At 44.7% G+C, this 15,927-nt stretch overlaps 2 protein-coding genes across 2 annotated transcripts in view; one reads left to right on the forward strand and one right to left on the reverse strand.

The window, feature by feature from the left end:
- The window catches only part of SEL1L3 (SEL1L family member 3), a 33,879-nt gene extending 23,657 nt beyond the window's left edge, over nt 1-10,222 (reverse strand). Inside the window, exons 1-5 of the mRNA XM_030449887.1 lie at nt 10,030-10,222; nt 6,222-6,789; nt 4,719-4,845; nt 1,752-1,873; nt 318-433 (exon numbers count right to left, since the gene is read on the reverse strand). Of these exons, the coding sequence (XP_030305747.1) occupies nt 318-433; nt 1,752-1,873; nt 4,719-4,845; nt 6,222-6,789; nt 10,030-10,101 (1,005 nt within the window). The 5' untranslated portion in view covers nt 10,102-10,222. The remainder of the gene's footprint in view (nt 1-317; nt 434-1,751; nt 1,874-4,718; nt 4,846-6,221; nt 6,790-10,029) is intronic.
- Nucleotides 10,223-10,823: 601 nt separating this feature from the next.
- On the forward strand, nt 10,824-15,720 carry SMIM20 (small integral membrane protein 20). The gene is made up of 3 exons (XM_030449888.1): nt 10,824-10,987; nt 13,883-13,939; nt 15,224-15,720. Exons 1-3 carry the CDS (start codon nt 10,879-10,881, stop codon nt 15,259-15,261), a joined length of 204 nt encoding a protein of 67 aa, XP_030305748.1. The 5' UTR covers nt 10,824-10,878; the 3' UTR covers nt 15,262-15,720.
- Nucleotides 15,721-15,927: the final 207 nt, after the last annotated feature.

A 15,927-nucleotide genomic window follows, 5' to 3' on the forward strand; every position in this document is an offset into this window, starting at 1 on the left:
ACACCAAAGTCTCCAAATAACTTAAGAGTATCTAGATAAGGCAATAAAGTCCCTGGAGAGCAACTGTATGCCAAGACAGCTACTGAACACATGGTAATTCTAGGCTCTTCTCTTAAGTATCTAAGTTGATTTGCCAAAGTCAGATTGCCCAAATATCCCCAGAGAATTTCTAGTTTTAGATTCTTCATTCTTCTGCTCTGTATGTACAAATTACAGTATTTCTCCCAGACACTGATATTAAGGATTTTGCCAGAGACATAAACACATTCATTACACAAATCCCAGCCTTGTTGCTGTAATTTCAGCAGCATGCATACCTGTCCACCCTTAAAAGAGAGATCCAGTCGAAACCACTGCTTCACAGGGAGGCTGAAGCTGGTTTTCACTGCAAGGTCATCTCCTCTCACAAGGTGCATCTGAATATGTACATAACCTGACAAGGCAACAAAGGGAAAAAAAGGAAGTAAACACCACAGAAATATCACCATTAAGAACGGGCTTCCCAATGTATTATTCACAATGATCTTCAGCCTTTTCATCACCAACTGGGCACTTGCCAAGCCATGGATCAGCTCTCATAGAACCCCAGGGAATGTAACATTTCAGTTCCACATCTCAGGTGCTAATGCCCAGGCTCCCATGTGAAACCACAGACTGAAAAACAAATCCTTTGAGGGATAAATACACTAAAGACAAGGCAAACAGGGATGGTGCCAGAGCTGATTTCAAACACCAGAAAGCAGACATGCTTTCCAGCTGAAAACAGCAGAGTGGAATAGCAGACAGTGGTATCTACTCAACACTCAACTGGTGGCATGTCAGAGTGCAATGATGATGTACAAGATGACTCTGCCCTCCACTACTTGGACATGAAGCTCATGGTTTGAGCTCTTGGGATCAGAACAGGACAGTACAATAACCTGGTCTAACACTGAGAATAAAATTGGCCCTAAGACCTCTCCAAGCACATCTCCTGTCATGTTGGTAACTTCAGTTGAGCTGCCATTTTTGTTTGTTCTTCAAAGAAAAGCACCCAGGATAGACTTCTTATCTAACCTGGTTACAGGACACAGAAAATACCAAAAATATCAGTGAGGAAAAGATTAGCTGTAAAATTTGGAAAGAAGGGGAAAAACCTGTGATGCCTTTGGAGAAAACCAGGAGTGCACTTGTACTTTCTCTTTGAGCCTGCCAGGCAGTCCCCAGCTCCTGAATTTCCCTCTCTATCAGAGGCTGAAGAGCCATCTCCTGGCAGGAATGTTCATCTACTTAAGTGTTGCTAGATTAAGACAGTGCTACCTCTTAATTTTTGTGGGAATATACTGGCCTTCATGAACACTACAACACAGGTAAACCTCTGAATCATTTGGGATTTTTCTGTGGCTATTTCAAATTTTAAAAAAAATCTCATGTAGCAAATATATAAGAATTGATAACAACAGTAGAATAATACTTCAACAACAGTAACAAATGTTTAAAGTAAAACTGTTTAATCCCAAGGTATGTTGCTGACATGTAAGATTCAGTCTGCTCTTCTGACAAAGCAGACATTTGAAGTTAGCCAAGATTAGATGCTATGCAAGTATTTCTCTGTTTTACCCTGTTAATTTAGTAACTACTTCTGATGAAACACTATTAAAAAATAATTATTTTGCAAGGGATCGATTTCACAAAATAGGTCTGATAATATGCTTTTAAATGTTACTCCTAGGCACAGATCTATAAAGACTCTATTAGATGATATCCCTTACCTTCCTCATTTAGAAATACAGCAGGAGTACCATACATTTCTTTTGGATCAATAAAATAGAGTATACCACACAGATCCTTTTCACAGTGATGGAGTAAATACAGCCAGATTGAAACAGTGAACCTGCATGAGCAAAAATACACAAAAAATACACTCCTGGTGAGAAATCTCCCTCCAGATTTTGAAAAGCATGCATTTCAGTTTAATTCAGCAAATCAGTCTCATGGATGTCATCTTCAGAACAGAACACATCCTCTGCAGTGGAAACCATTAGAGCAACTGTACTGAAGACTCTTCAGTCTGTGATCTGCTTTTAACCTTACACTTTTGTGGTAACAACATGAGAGGAGTCAGGGAGTGTTTGAATCAAATCCAGAATGCTGGGTTAGAGCTACTGCCAAATCCCACATCAATAGGGAACAGAACACAACTGAGACAATCTGAAGCCAACCTCCCACATGCAGGCTACAGTACAACATCCCCCAAAGCAGGATCTTGTTATCTTGTTTGTAGAGGGCAGTAAAAACTAAGATGTGTCTTCTGTACTAAATGACAATTGTAAAAATGTGCTTGGGAGAAGCAGTTAAAAAATTAATCCAGCCTCTGGGTAGTACAGAGAGAGATGACAAGCTGTCACAGACCTATCACAGGACAAAATAAAAGCCTGTGCAAACTATGAAGCCATACAAAATAAAAACAAGAACCAGTAACTCTATCTGTACAAAATTTATACCACCGTATCTAATTTTTAAAAGCTCCATAGCCATTAGGCCAATCCTGAATACCTTTGAAAACTGCATGTCCAGTGTACAACCCAGCAAAGCATAGTGGATGTTACGATCTCTGATAAAGAAGTTCTCTTACAGAGTTTTAGAAGGAGGCAGTATTGTTTTGGGGATTTTTTGTATTTCTGTATTTAAGAAAAAAGGTCAGTATTTGCTTATAGTACTTTAGATTTGGGTAAATTTGCCTTTCTTCTCTCTCAAGAAGTTCCTAAATAGAGTATATTGTATCTTTTCCTACACTAATCCAATACAGAGCCTACAGCTTAGTTAGTAACACCATGTCTGCCAGAGATGGCACATGGATGAGGAAGAAGGGTTTGTAAATCACAGACACTTGTATATTGATTATGACCTACAGCAAAGCACTGTTTCCAGAGATACTGTTTATGCTTTTGTATCACTCTTTTCATCTTTTACCTCTGTCAATATAACAAACTTAAATGCTGCAGCCTTTGTCTAATCCTTGATTGCCAGTCTGAGCACATTAACTGTTCTGGACAAATTTCTTGGGACAGAGTTTGGGACAATGCTGACTCATTTCACACTGCTGTAGAACACTGTATTAAATTAATAAATCCTTACAGTCCCAGCTCTTCCTTGCTGCAGGGCATCCATGGGCAGCTATCTCAAATGACAGTTATCTATCACCAATCTTCTTTTACAAATCCCTGACTGAAATGAAACAAGAAACTTCAGATAGATCCTTCTGCTTCTCTTGGCCTTTTGGTGCAGAGGGGAACCACCACTCACGTACAGAGAGCTGAAGGAAAACCTTCTTCCTCTGCCTAAACAGAGCTACCCCAGGCTGTCACACAACTGCAACACACAGGCAATGCTTTATGTTAACCCTGGAAACCCTACCAGAAGACAAGAGAAGGTGGAAGTAGTGTGGAGTAGGTAAAGAGCTGTTCTGGGCCCCTCAGTTTAGGAAGGATATCGAGGTCCTGGAGCAGGTCCAAAGGAAGGCAACCAGGCTGGTGAAGGGACTCGAGCACAGACCCTATGAGGAGAGGCTGAGGGAGCTGGGGCTGTTCAGCCTGGAGGAGGCTCAGGGGAGACCTCATCACTCTCTACAACTCCCTGAAGGGAGGCTGTAGCCAGGTTTGGGTTGGTCTCTTTTGCCAGACGACTTTCAACAAGACAAGAGGGTATGGTCTCAAGTTGTACCAGGGGAAGTTTAGGTTAGATATTAGAAAGAATTTCTTTACCGAGAGGGTGATCAGACATTGGAATGGGCTGCCCAGTGAAGTAGTGGATTCTCCTTCCCTGGAGATATTTAAAAAGAGACTGGATGTGGCACTCAGTGCCATGGGCTGGTAACTGCAGCGGTGGTTCAAGGGTTGGACTTGATGATCTCTGAGGTCCCTTCCAACCCAGCCAATTCTATGATTCTATGATAAATCCATGCCACATATTCTCAACCAGAGCTTGAGTGCCTCAGTGCCAGAAGCAGAATGCAAACTGCTTTGGGCAGCAAAGGGCAGCAGGCTGTGCATCCCAGGCTGGCACCCATCCTGACTGAGGCCAGGAGCTAAAAATTACTCTGTACTTATGACTCCAGAGCTATAGTTTGAGGACTGGTTATTTGTATGCAATCTGTGCTGTCTTCTTTGGCACTCTTCTTGTGGTCACAGGCCAAACACAAAGGACCAGGAAAGTTCCAGTTCTTGCAATCACTTCCTATTTCTGTAATAGAGGTTCTGTAATTTCTGTTGCCAGAGTAACAGCATCTTGTGGGAGATGTATTTATGTATCTCTATATATACTTTTATCTCTGAAGTCACAAAATATGACTGAAGAGATGTGACAATTTTGATAAGGAGCAAAAGCATAGAGAAAGATGTATCTTCCCAGCATGGTTCTCTAAAACTGAGTAGTGTGCAGGGGCTAAGGGGTTTTACTCCTGTCCAACCAGAAGAATTTACACAGGGAATAGTGTAAGCTCAAGCTGGAAGACTTATCTAGGCAGGGGATTCTATCACTAAGGGCTCATCAGCTACAAAACAAACTAGCTTGTGAAACTGCAATCAGAGAACAGAAGGAATTGCTAGTTTCCTTTTGAGCCTTTTCTCAAATTAGTAGGAAGTATTCTTTCAATTTGTCATGTAGCCTAAGACCTGAAGTACATTCTGTAGCCTTCAATAGTCAATTACAGCCCACTTCAAGTATTTGCCTATACTTACATGGGAAAATCAATCTGGTGTTGCCTGACTGTCTCAAGTTCTCTGTTTTCAAATTGTTCAAATCTCTTCACGATTCCGGTTTTCTCCCCACTGGAAGCATATATAAAGTTGAGAATCTGGACACCATCTGCAAAATACAATCTTTCTTAATCTGCCAGACAACAAACATTGATAACTAATTAATTAGCTCACACTCATACAGTCAAGTAAGTCCTTAAACTCAAGTTCACTTGCTGTTACTAAATACATCACACTCTTGGACCTAACAACCCATAGAAAGTGAAATGGAGCTCATTTACAGCTGGTATTAGAAGCAGGGAAAGAACAGACTCATTTAAATCTGATACTATTCCTACTTTGAGTAGTAGTAAGGAAGAAATCTTCATTTATGCTGTTCACTTAAATCTCGTCCTATGTTTGGTTATGTCTTTGTGACATTACTCCACAACTCTTGGACTTGCTTTTCATCTTCAGCTCTCCAGTTTATACTGTATGTATGGACAGATATCAGTTCTGTTCTTAGCTGATATGCTAAGAACATAATAAATGTTCTGTAATAAAACTGATAAAGCTGACGCTGCTAAGAATCAGCAAAAAGACCTTCAAGGCCGTGACATTTCATCACCTTTCCTAGAAAAAAAACCCTCCTATTTCTTATTATACTGTTTTCATCTATAATATAATTATACCATACATAAGATGTTTCAAACTGTTGCCAGAGATCACACCATCTGTCTCCAACAAGTATTATAGAAAGTCCCTGAGGGCAGCAACATCACTGCCTCTATGTTCCTCTTCAGACCATTTGCATGCCAAATGTAGTGAAATTGTGTAGACACAAATACCACTATGGGATTTTCTAGAAGAGAACTGTTTAGAAGCAAATAACTGTTTTCCTGTTAGGTACTGCTTTGAATATATATTGAGGACAAAAAGAACTGTCAGCAGGTATAAAGCTAGAAATAGGCAGACATAAAAAAATCAGAACTCTGAGAAAATCCTGAAAGCAGAATTGTGAATTTCAATTTTTTAAACGGTTGGCAAGACACTTTTTAAAAATTAAAACTATTGATTTTTAAAACAAAAGTGCTTGTACATAATAGTTTGGGGAAAACAGAACAAAATAAAATGAAACAACAAAAGAGTACTGTAAAGTTTATTGCACTATAGAGACTTCAAAATATGTTTCGGAGTGTGTGGCCTCCGTTTTAAGCATAAATAGACAACTTGTGTGAGAAATATGTCTGTAAGAGCTGCAGGACTGACACTGAAATAACACAGTAAGGCAATGAACAACTCGCTCCAAAGTCAAAGGAATTATGTCCACAGACATCAGTAAATTTCAAATAAAGTTGTCTGAAAGTAGTAGCCAACAATGTGTCAAGTAAATAATTCCACACAGCAGTTACTATTTACTACATGCATGCACTTTTTAACAGCTGAGCAAAAATGTTATCTGGGTCCCATTCGTTTCCCTGTGGAAAAAAATGACATGACACCTACCACTTTCATGAGGGCACTGAGGTATCCTGTTTGCCTGGAGCATCCACATATAGTCAGCACCCCACTGAAGACATACTTTGTGGTCTTTATACGGGCGTTCAAAAGGTGGAACTGCTTCTAAAAAAGTGTAATTCTTGGCAACTGCATCCTGGTAGTCATCATTCTGCTCAGCATCACAGCTGCCAACTGATTTGTGACTAATCCATGCATATAATATCACACTGTGCACTATTACTGAGTTTCTGATGATATAATCATCTCTGTAAACCATGATGCTTGGAAACTTCAAATGTACTTGTCGAGTTCTGCTAACATAAAGGTTCCTCTCATCCTTCCATCTCCTTCTATACACTGGTACACCAGTCCTGAATTCAGAGGAAGCCACGACTTCCAAGTTGATAATACAAGGCTTAGAACATAAATAATGAACTGAAACCTCAGAACTGTTAAGAACTTTCTTCTCTAAAATGTTTAGATGAATAAAGTCCATGTAATCCTTGTTTTTTTCAAACTGTGGAGTAACTGCTGTTGTCCGTAATGTCTCCTTTCCAAAGGATGGCACAAAATTCTGGAAAAACACCCAAAACACAAACCATGTTAACCACAGAATCTAAGTGGATCTGATTACTTATATACTCACAGCAATAACAGAACAGAAGGCTTATATACCATCCTCGAGCTCTGAAATACCAGGATGTTTTCACACAGCAAGGAGATGTGGACTAACAGAGAGCTCCCATCAAGGTTTTAATGGGAACAACTCCCCTGTACCAAGTTCTCAAAGGTACACATACTTCTGCAAACAAACTGTATTTACAGGGTGTATCTTTGCCTTCCACAGGTGGAACCTGGTCTAAGATACTGACTTACACGTCATGCTCTGTACACATGCTCCTAGGATCAGGTCTGAAAAGTATATATTAAAAGGTACCAGGATACTGCTGTTCACTTCTGCTGCCACACCCTGAGGTTTCTGTATCTTTTTTAAAAGTTAGCTGATCCTGTTACCTCTCATGCAGGCAGCTGAAGGGAGGAATAGCAACTAAGGCAGCTCACGACAGTTTCCTGTGACCAAACTCACGTTCACAAAATGTTTGGGAACTTCTTATAGAAACATTCCTGTCCTGAAGACAGATTTACAAATCTGAGCAGCAAAGCCAGCCAGCAGCATTTGCTCACTTTTTGGTCTCTGTAGCCAAGTACTTTATAATATACTTTGGAAGTGAGTGATGGGACATGCACCAGAATCCATGCTAGGGTTCTTCTCTCTAAGGCTTCAAACAGCTTCTTTTCTTTGTCCTCTGCAGTCAGCACCAGGCTTGATGCACTGCCAAGGATACCAAGGATTACTCAGCTCAGAGGCCCTGCCAGCAGAGCATGGCACTTCTGCCAGGTCCCCTGATCCATCTAAAATACTGAGAACTGTCACTCAGGATTACCAGGGAAGCTGGTTGTTAAAATTGCTTGAAATGAGAGGATCTGTCTTGCGTGACTTTTAACTTTGCTGAGCTTAAACAAATGGAACTGAAATTTATCTTGGATATCTGCCTTGGATTGATGACTTCTTCACCGATTCTCAAAATATTTAAGGGTTTTGGCCAAGTTGCTGGTACATTTCTAATTACTGGAATTGTGTGTTGTGCACCTGGAGGTCAAGACCTTGCCCATGATCCAATACTAGGATCAGTAAAAGTGCCTAATGATAAACTATTTTGCTTTTTATTTCTTAAGAATATGTTGACCCTCCTTGAGAACTACACTGAAAAAACCATCAAGCCAGCAAAATCTGTGAAGGTGGAAATATTAGGAAAGGTCAGAAAAAAACCCACAAAAACCACAAAAAAAACTGAGTGAGTGCTCTTTGTCCTCTTGTGTCCAACTAGGGACCCTGGCAGCCAGATTTGCGGTGATGCTGAATACTCATAAACATGTGTAAGCACAAAGATATACACTTTGAACACAAAAAATGCTATATAAATGAAAAATACTCCACATTGTCAGTACCTAGGCTTTCTACAACAGGCACTCAGTGGTTTATCCAAGGGAGATATGGGTGCTGACCTCCAGCAAAGGTTTGGCACAGTTTGTTCACCAAGAGGCTGGGATGTGTGGATGTGGCTATATGACCTCCAGTGAATGGCTGAAATCATGCTGGTTTTTGGGGTGGGGATCCCAAGGTGGTAAGCTCTGCAACCCCAACGGAGCTCCTTATAGAACAAACTCCATGATTTTCCTGGAGCACTTAAGCATGATATACCATGACTGTTGATGCCTAAGGTTAGCTTCAGCCATGCTGGTCTTACTGCCTTTTCCCTTCCGTGCATTTTGCAAAGTGGCTCTCAGTTACTTAAGCTTTTCTTTCTGTTCTTTGGTGCCTGGATATTAGCTGGGACACGGGCTGCAAAAATATATGAAGCATGCTCAGGTCTGCTGTTATAACACCCCTAAGTAGCCCCTCAGGAGTAAGGGGCATCACTGTGCTCATCCAGTAAGGTGCAAAGACCCCTGAGTGACCTCCCAGGGATGCAGATGTGGCAGAGACCACTGACTGTAAACTCTTCCAGACCACACCGAGTCTTTGTTACCACTTGATTTCCTCTACTGGGTTCTCTCTCCAGTGCATGGCACAGCCAGTGTATTATCTAAAAATTCCTACTTGATGAGGAACTCTGCTTCTTCCCTTCCCATTCTCTCAGACAATGCAGAGTTGTGTATAACCTGACTACAGAGAGCTCAGGTGAAAGGATTACACAGTGAATGTGATTATGAGATTTCAAATATAAAAGTTTCCCAGTAGAGTGAACAGGCCAACCATGCTGGATTCAAAATGTTACCATAAATCAGGCAGAGCTCTGCCAGGAACAGAGATCTCATTGTGCAGGGCACCTCTAACCACAAAAGCTGTAGATGATTTTTTTCCTGATCTTTTTCTTAAAACCTGCTGAATCTGAAGGAGTTAGGCCAAGTCATCCTATCAGATATCGGGGTAGAAACCACAGCTGGAGGCATAAACAACAAGGTGAAAATTTTCAGTTGCATAATACAACAGAAATTCTGGTTTTCTCACCTGCTGGACTAAGATCTCAGCAAGACATCCCCTCTCCCCCAACCTCATTTCACCCCAGCCCAATTTCCACCATTGCCCTATTGAAACTGCACCTGTTTGCACAAAGCAGGGGGATAACCAGAGCCCTTCATCTGTGAGCGCCTGCCACGTCACGCTATTTTAAGATGTGTGAAAAGGAGACACGTCAAAAAGGTTGCCGACCTGCTCCCGGTCAGACAGGGGATTACACCGGCACGTAAAGCCTGGAACCGGAGTTTGTGTTGAGCGGCATCAGAGAAGAAAAAGCAATGTAGCCGATACCATCCCCCAACCCCCCCTCGGGGTGTCTGCAACCCATGCACACAAGTGGGTGTCAAAGGCACCCTCCTCCTTTCAAATCCAGAAATTTACCGTCACCGGGGGCGGAAAACTCTTTAATTAACGTGTTCATTTAACGCCCTGACGTTCCCGAGCTCCGGAAGAGACCTGAGGACTGCAGAGCGGTCCCGGGATGGCTCCGAGAGGCGGCTCCGAGCTCAGGCCGGGTGTCCGCGGTCCCCCCCTTGCCCCCACCCGCGGCTGTGCCTCCCCCTCCTTACACCCCGCAGCCCGAACCGGCACCACCGAGCCCCGCCGTGCAGCCGCGGGGATACCGGGCACCCTCCCCGCGGGTCCCGCACTTGGCAGCTCGGGCCCTGGCCGCGGCCACCATCTTCCAGCGGGCGGGAGCGGGGGGCAGGTACGGGACCGAGCGGCACTCACCGTGAGGAACAGGAGGAGGAGGAGGATCGGGGGGCAGCGGGAGGCGGCGGGGGGCTCAGCCGGGGGCCCCATTCTGCCGCGGAGACGGCACCAGCGCTGCCCAGCCCGGCCGGGAGCTCGCAGCCAGCCCCGCCGACGAGGATGCGGCAGATCCGGCTTCCTGGAGGAGGGGCCCGGCCCCGGCAGCCCCGCGCCGCCGCAGGTGCGGAGGGGAGAGAAGGGCGCGGCGGGGCCGGGCCGGGCGGGACCCGGGGGCCGAGAGCCCTGGGAGTACCGAGCCCCCCGCCGCGCTGGGAGGCACCGCCAAACCCCCGGGACAGCGGGCACCGGACAGGGACCCGGGAAAGGGGCGGGACGGGACGGGACCCGAGGTGCGGGGCCGCGCCCTCACCCCTCCTCGGGCGGTCCGGCTCGGGGGATACCCGGTGACTCCCTCCACCCCGCTTCACGCCGCGGCTCTGCCCTGCCCGCCCGGGACCGGCCCTGCCAGCGCCGCCCCCGCCGGGGCAGCCGCCCGGTCCCGCTGTCGGGCGGGGCGCAGGGTGGAGTTAGGCGGGGTAGGGCTTCCGCAGAGGTGCCGTCTGCCGCCCCGGGTGGAGCCGCCGTTCTCCCGCCCCGGGGTGACACACGGAGGCGCGGCAGGTGTGGGCCGGGACCGGCACCGGGTCCGGCGGGACCCCGCCACCGGGCTGCCCCTGTCCCGCCGCACCGCCAGGGGGCGCTAACAGCAGCCGCGACGCTACTGCCGCGCCGTGCCCCAGCGGGGCTCGGCCGGGGCGGCTGCTGCCCCTCATCCGCCTTCCGGTGTGTCCCGGAAGCAGGAAGCGCAGAGCTTCCGGTTGGGTGCTGATGGCGGGGCTGGGGCGCACGGTGGGGATCTTCGGCGGCTTCTTGGCTGTGCTGGGTGCGGTGTTTTACCCCATCTACTTCCGACCGCTCCTGCTGCCGGAGGAGTACAGTGAGTCCCTGACGCGGGGCGGGGGGCTAAGGGAGAGCGGCCGCCGGGCCGGCTGCGGGGCTCTGAGCACCGGGGTTGTGCCCCTCCCCCCCCCGCCCCCCCCAGTCCCGGGCTGCGGGATGGGCTGAGGGTGTGCTGGGACTCCTGTGAGGGGACTGCTGTGGAGCGACTCCCGTGAAGCTTCGTGCTCCCCTAAGAGATGCTTAAAACGTACAAACAAAATAATAAACGCTCGTTTGGAGTTAGTGGCCGACATCTGGTTGAGAACATCCCTCAGCTGTTCTCTGAAGTGGTTAAGGGGAATTAAATGTAGGTGAAAAAGTTAAGATCAGAGAGCTGGAACACCTCCTATACAAACTGAGAGAATTGGGGTTGTTCAACCTGGAGAAGAGAAGGCTCCAGTGTGAGCTAATGGCAACATTCAGTGTTTGAAAGGGGCATATAAGAAATCTGGGGAGAGACTTTTGGGAAGGCCCACTGTGACAGGACAAGGCCTGGTTGGTTTAGACTGATGAGGGGTGCATTTAGACTCGATAGAAGAAAGACATTTTTTGCAGTGTGGGTGCTGAAGCACTGGAGCAGATTGCCCAGAGAGGTGGGAGGTGCCCCAGGACTGGAAACATTCCAAGCCAGGCTGGACAGGGCTCTGAGCAACTTGGTGTAGTTGAGGATGGTTTGGAATAGGTGACCTTTAGAGTTCCCTTCCAACCCAAAGCATTTCATGACTCTGTAAGTTGTTTGAGTTGTTTTGCAGCCACAGTTGAAAAGTTTAAGTTAAAATGTGGTGACAGGTTCTTTACTGATTGTGGTAACTTGCTTGAGCAGATCTCAGTCTGCAGTTTTCTCTGAACTGACTGCTATGGAAAACCCTCCCTCTCTGCTGGAAACTCCTTAAAGCCACGACAGGCTCTGTGACCAGGGAGTTCTGGAGCAGGAGGCAGCAGGAGGAGCCTCAGCAGCTCCAGAAGGGCTCTTGGTGTCATGGAAGTGGGGGAGGCAGCACCCCTGACTCCTAAACTTGTGTTAATTACTACTGAGGGAAGCAAGGGGAAGTTGTGGTGTGAACCTGGCTGTAACCTCCTCCCCCGGCTTTAACTGAGGAAGCATTGATGACACCTGAAGGTGCATGTGAGACAACTGAAGAGTTTTCTAGGAAGGAGAAGAAAAAGGGCACCAGAGCTGCTGATCTTGGAGGGACTTGAGCCTTGCATCAAAGCTGAAGCAAACTCTGACTTGGCAGCAGGCTTTTATTTAAGGAAGCTGCATGTGTGAAGCTGGAAACTGCCCACAAAAATAGATTTTTGTGTTCCCATTTAGAAAACTATTCTGATTTCATTTCTGCTCACGGGGCACTTTTTAAAAATACAGCATCAGAAATGTGACTCAGCATTAATGAAGGAACAAACCCAGTGAATTACCTGAGCAAATGTTCCCCAGCACCTTAGGGATTTTTTATTATTTTCATTTGGCTTGCCAGATGGGCTGTTGAACTTGTTGTTTAACACTCAAACCTAAACTTTCTGCATGTTGCTCAGACTCCTCTTTTCTCTTCCCTTTACTAATTCTGTGCTTTTCGTGGTGGTTATTGCTTCAGGCTGAGAGAAGCAGAAGTGTTCCTTGTCACAATGCTTTAGAAAACTAGATGGAATTTCAAACCTGTGGTAGTTGAATGGAAGAGTTTTAACCTTTGGGCTACAAAGAATTTGAGAAGATTTCTGCAGAAGCTCCCATCCACCACTGGCTTGAGCTCTGGGTGAATAGTTGGTGTTCCTGATTTTTGGGATGCGGTCTCTGAAGCTGGATCTCTGGGTTAGCATCACAGAGTGATCCTGCACAGGGCAGGAATGGGTGTTAGTTCTCTGGAGTGACATTCAGTTGTGTAAACGTGCACTTATGTTTCTCCCCTGTGCCCTAGGATAAGTCTGAGTCCTTGCCCCAGTTTATTCTGGTTTTGCTATCTGGGGTTTGCACCTTTTCCTTGGAAATGAGGCAGTTCCCTTAGGTTTTGTCTGCTGAAAGGGATGGAATGGGAATCAGTGTGTGCTCAGTGAGCAGAATCTGGATCTGCCTCTGGTGCCTCCCCCCTTGCAGGGAGGATCAGTTGTTGTCACATGGCTGCTGGTCTCAGTGACATCAGGCTTGTGGCCTGGGGACATGGAGCAGCTGTGCTGGAAAGGTTCAGTTTTGAGGTGAGCATAGTCCTGAGTTTCCCTGGGAATGTCCACAATTTCTTAAAGACTTAAAAATTCACTGTTATGAGCAAAAGGCAAATCCAGCTGAGCTTGGACTTCTCCCTTTGGGGCACCCCAGTGGCAAAGTGCTTAACTGGGAAGGAGAAAGGGGAGAAAGGGAAAGGGGAGAGGCATTTAAAAAGGGAAATTTTATAGTTTCACCCATTCTCTTTGTGGAAGCAGCTGAATCTTTCAAATAAAAAAGAAAAAACCTGAGATAGGCACATTGTATGGAAAAATATCCCTCTGATACTTCTACAAGGTTTAGAAGCACTAATTTTATAGATGCTGTAAGGAAATCCACCTGCAATAAGATGCAAGAATAAATCTTTGAGGAGTTTTATGTTGAGGATATGAGTGATAGCTCCTAAAAGTACTACTCATCCCTTCAGTGAGGGGATCCTGGCAGGTATTTTGGCATCTTTTATTAAACAGTAGTCATAACTTTAAGATTATTTGGTGTTTGTAGTGTCTCAAAACAGACCAGTTGTTAGTTTCTCGGTGAAGTGTGAATACTGCATTTGCATTGTCTAGGTGGATGCTGACCAGTTTTACAGTGTAACATCCAGAATGAACAAAAATGTTGAGTATTATTTTATTGGGTGCAATCAGGGGCTCTGATATTCTGCTTTTTTAGCAGTGTCCTTTCGGTTCTGTTTTCCAGAGAAAGAACAGTCCATAAACAGAGCTGGTATTGTTCAAGAGGATATTCAGCCTCCAGGTATACTTGATTCATGTGTTTAAGGATATTCTTGAAGTAAGACCATATTATTTATATGGGTATAAATAATATAGTGAAGGATGCAGTCAAATAACACAAATATAATAAACTTGACATGAAGATTATTTTTTTTCAGGCTAATCATTCACTTGAAAATTACAGATTTTTTTAAAACTTGTTTTGAATCTACTTAACTGGCCAAATAAGTTGTAGAGGTTTTGTTACCTTCACACTTTCTTAAGCAGATGCCAATTTCCAAACCAGAGATTAATTTCTGAACAAGCTCAGAGCAAACAAGAGCCATGGGTGGGCTGAGCTCTAGCTGTAAAAAAAAAACTATTGCACCCTGGTTTTGTGGAACTCTGCTTTACAGCTCAGCTGAAACACAACTTATCAGCACTTTGTGGGTACCTTCCAGCCTCCTGGGTGGAGAGGTAGGGCAGAAATCTGCTACACTTCCAGGAAATGTTTGGAATGCAGTGCTAATAGCTTTCTGATCCCTGCTGTCATCAATAGAAGGTGTAGAAAAACATAGGAGGGGAATAAAAATGGCAAGTCTGGCAAACCATCCTGGGGAGTTCAGGGACTGTGGGGAGTTATTTGTTGTTCAAGGCTGGCACTGCTCATATAAGAGGTGAGGGTGCTTGTCTTGATGAAACAGCTTATACCAGAGTATGGTAAAGGGTAACTTATTTTTAGAAAAGCCTGACAGGCCTGACAGCCTCAGCAAGGGAGAACCAAATAGGATTAATGCCTTGCCCTTACTGTGTGTATCAGTTCAATCATCAGGAGTTACTTTCCAGGAAAGTGGAGAAATGCTGAAAAGGAGTAGCAAGGGGATTGTGAAATACAAGTCTGGTAAATCTGCCTTCTTTATTTAACATTAAAGAGGGCTGGACTGGCTCATTTATCCAAGATGCAGGTAGTTGGTGACCAGTTCTCCTCAGTACACCTTTTTCATCTAAATTTAGCTGCTGAGAAGGTGCAAGATCTGCTAGTTGAAATGAAATCCAGACAAATTCTAGGGAAAGGTGTAACTCTAGATGGTTGGTCCAACAATATTAAAAAACATTGCATATGGGTGTTGTAGATTTTTTTCCACTAGGATCAAGATGAGGTTTTCTTTCTAAATATTTTTGCAAGCTTAAGCAGAGTTGTGCATTCAGTGCAGAAATCATCAGGTTCTTTCATTGTTTCATACCTAAGGCTGGAGTTGCAGACCATTTAATTTCTTTTTTCTCAATCTGCTTATGAACTGCTGGTATTCTCATATTTGATTTTTAGGCCTAAAAGTGTGGTCTGATCCATTTGGAAGAAAGTAATGGTGGTGGCTGGTTGTATTGCAAGGCAAAACTGAAGATGGACATCTTCAGCTGCTTCTTCTTTCACTGAAGGATGTCTCTGGAGAAGAATTCTGAATATGCGGTGTGGGCACAGGAGGAGCTACAAACACTCCTGCTTGGAATCCCAAGAAATAAAAACGTACTACTTGTGAGTGAGGGGCATATTACACAGACTTTTGAGAGCTGAATGATTCTTTAATTTAAAAGTGAAATATTTATTTCCTTGAGAAAGGGGAAGAGAAATTATTTTTGTTGTTTAGCTCTAAACACTTGTGGAATAAATTATGCATAGAATTAACCATGCAGACCCCTGCAGTTTCTTCCACAGTTTGAGAATTACTTTTTGTGAAATCACATGAAAATGTGATGGTGCAGATCAGTGCAGAAAATATAACACTGTGTGTGTAAATGTGTACATTAAAATTTCTTCATTTTAAACCAATGTGTAATTTTTTCATTTATTTTGCAATTTTGTGGCTGGTTGACCTTGGCAAGCTGCCGGGTGCCCACTCAGCCACTGTCTCACTCCCTCTCTCTTCAGCAGGATAGAGGAAGAAAATAGGATCACAGAGCTTGTAGGATTACAGAGCTCATCTGGATAACACAGGGAGTTAGTTTTGCCTGCAACAGTAACTGGTAAGCAAA

This window comes from Calypte anna, chromosome 4A, assembly GCF_003957555.1.
Source record: "Calypte anna isolate BGI_N300 chromosome 4A, bCalAnn1_v1.p, whole genome shotgun sequence".
Classification (NCBI taxonomy): domain Eukaryota; kingdom Metazoa; phylum Chordata; class Aves; order Apodiformes; family Trochilidae; genus Calypte; species Calypte anna.

Coding starts and splice junctions, on each gene's coding strand:
- SMIM20 (XM_030449888.1), top strand. CDS start 10,879: ATGGCGGGGCTGGGGCGCACGGTGGGGATCTTCGGCGGCTTCTTGGCT. Junction 10,988..13,882: donor CCTGCTGCCGGAGGAGTACA/GTGAGTCCCTGA, acceptor TCTGTTTTCCAG/AGAAAGAACAGTCCATAAAC. Junction 13,940..15,223: donor AGAGGATATTCAGCCTCCAG/GTATACTTGATT, acceptor TTTGATTTTTAG/GCCTAAAAGTGTGGTCTGAT.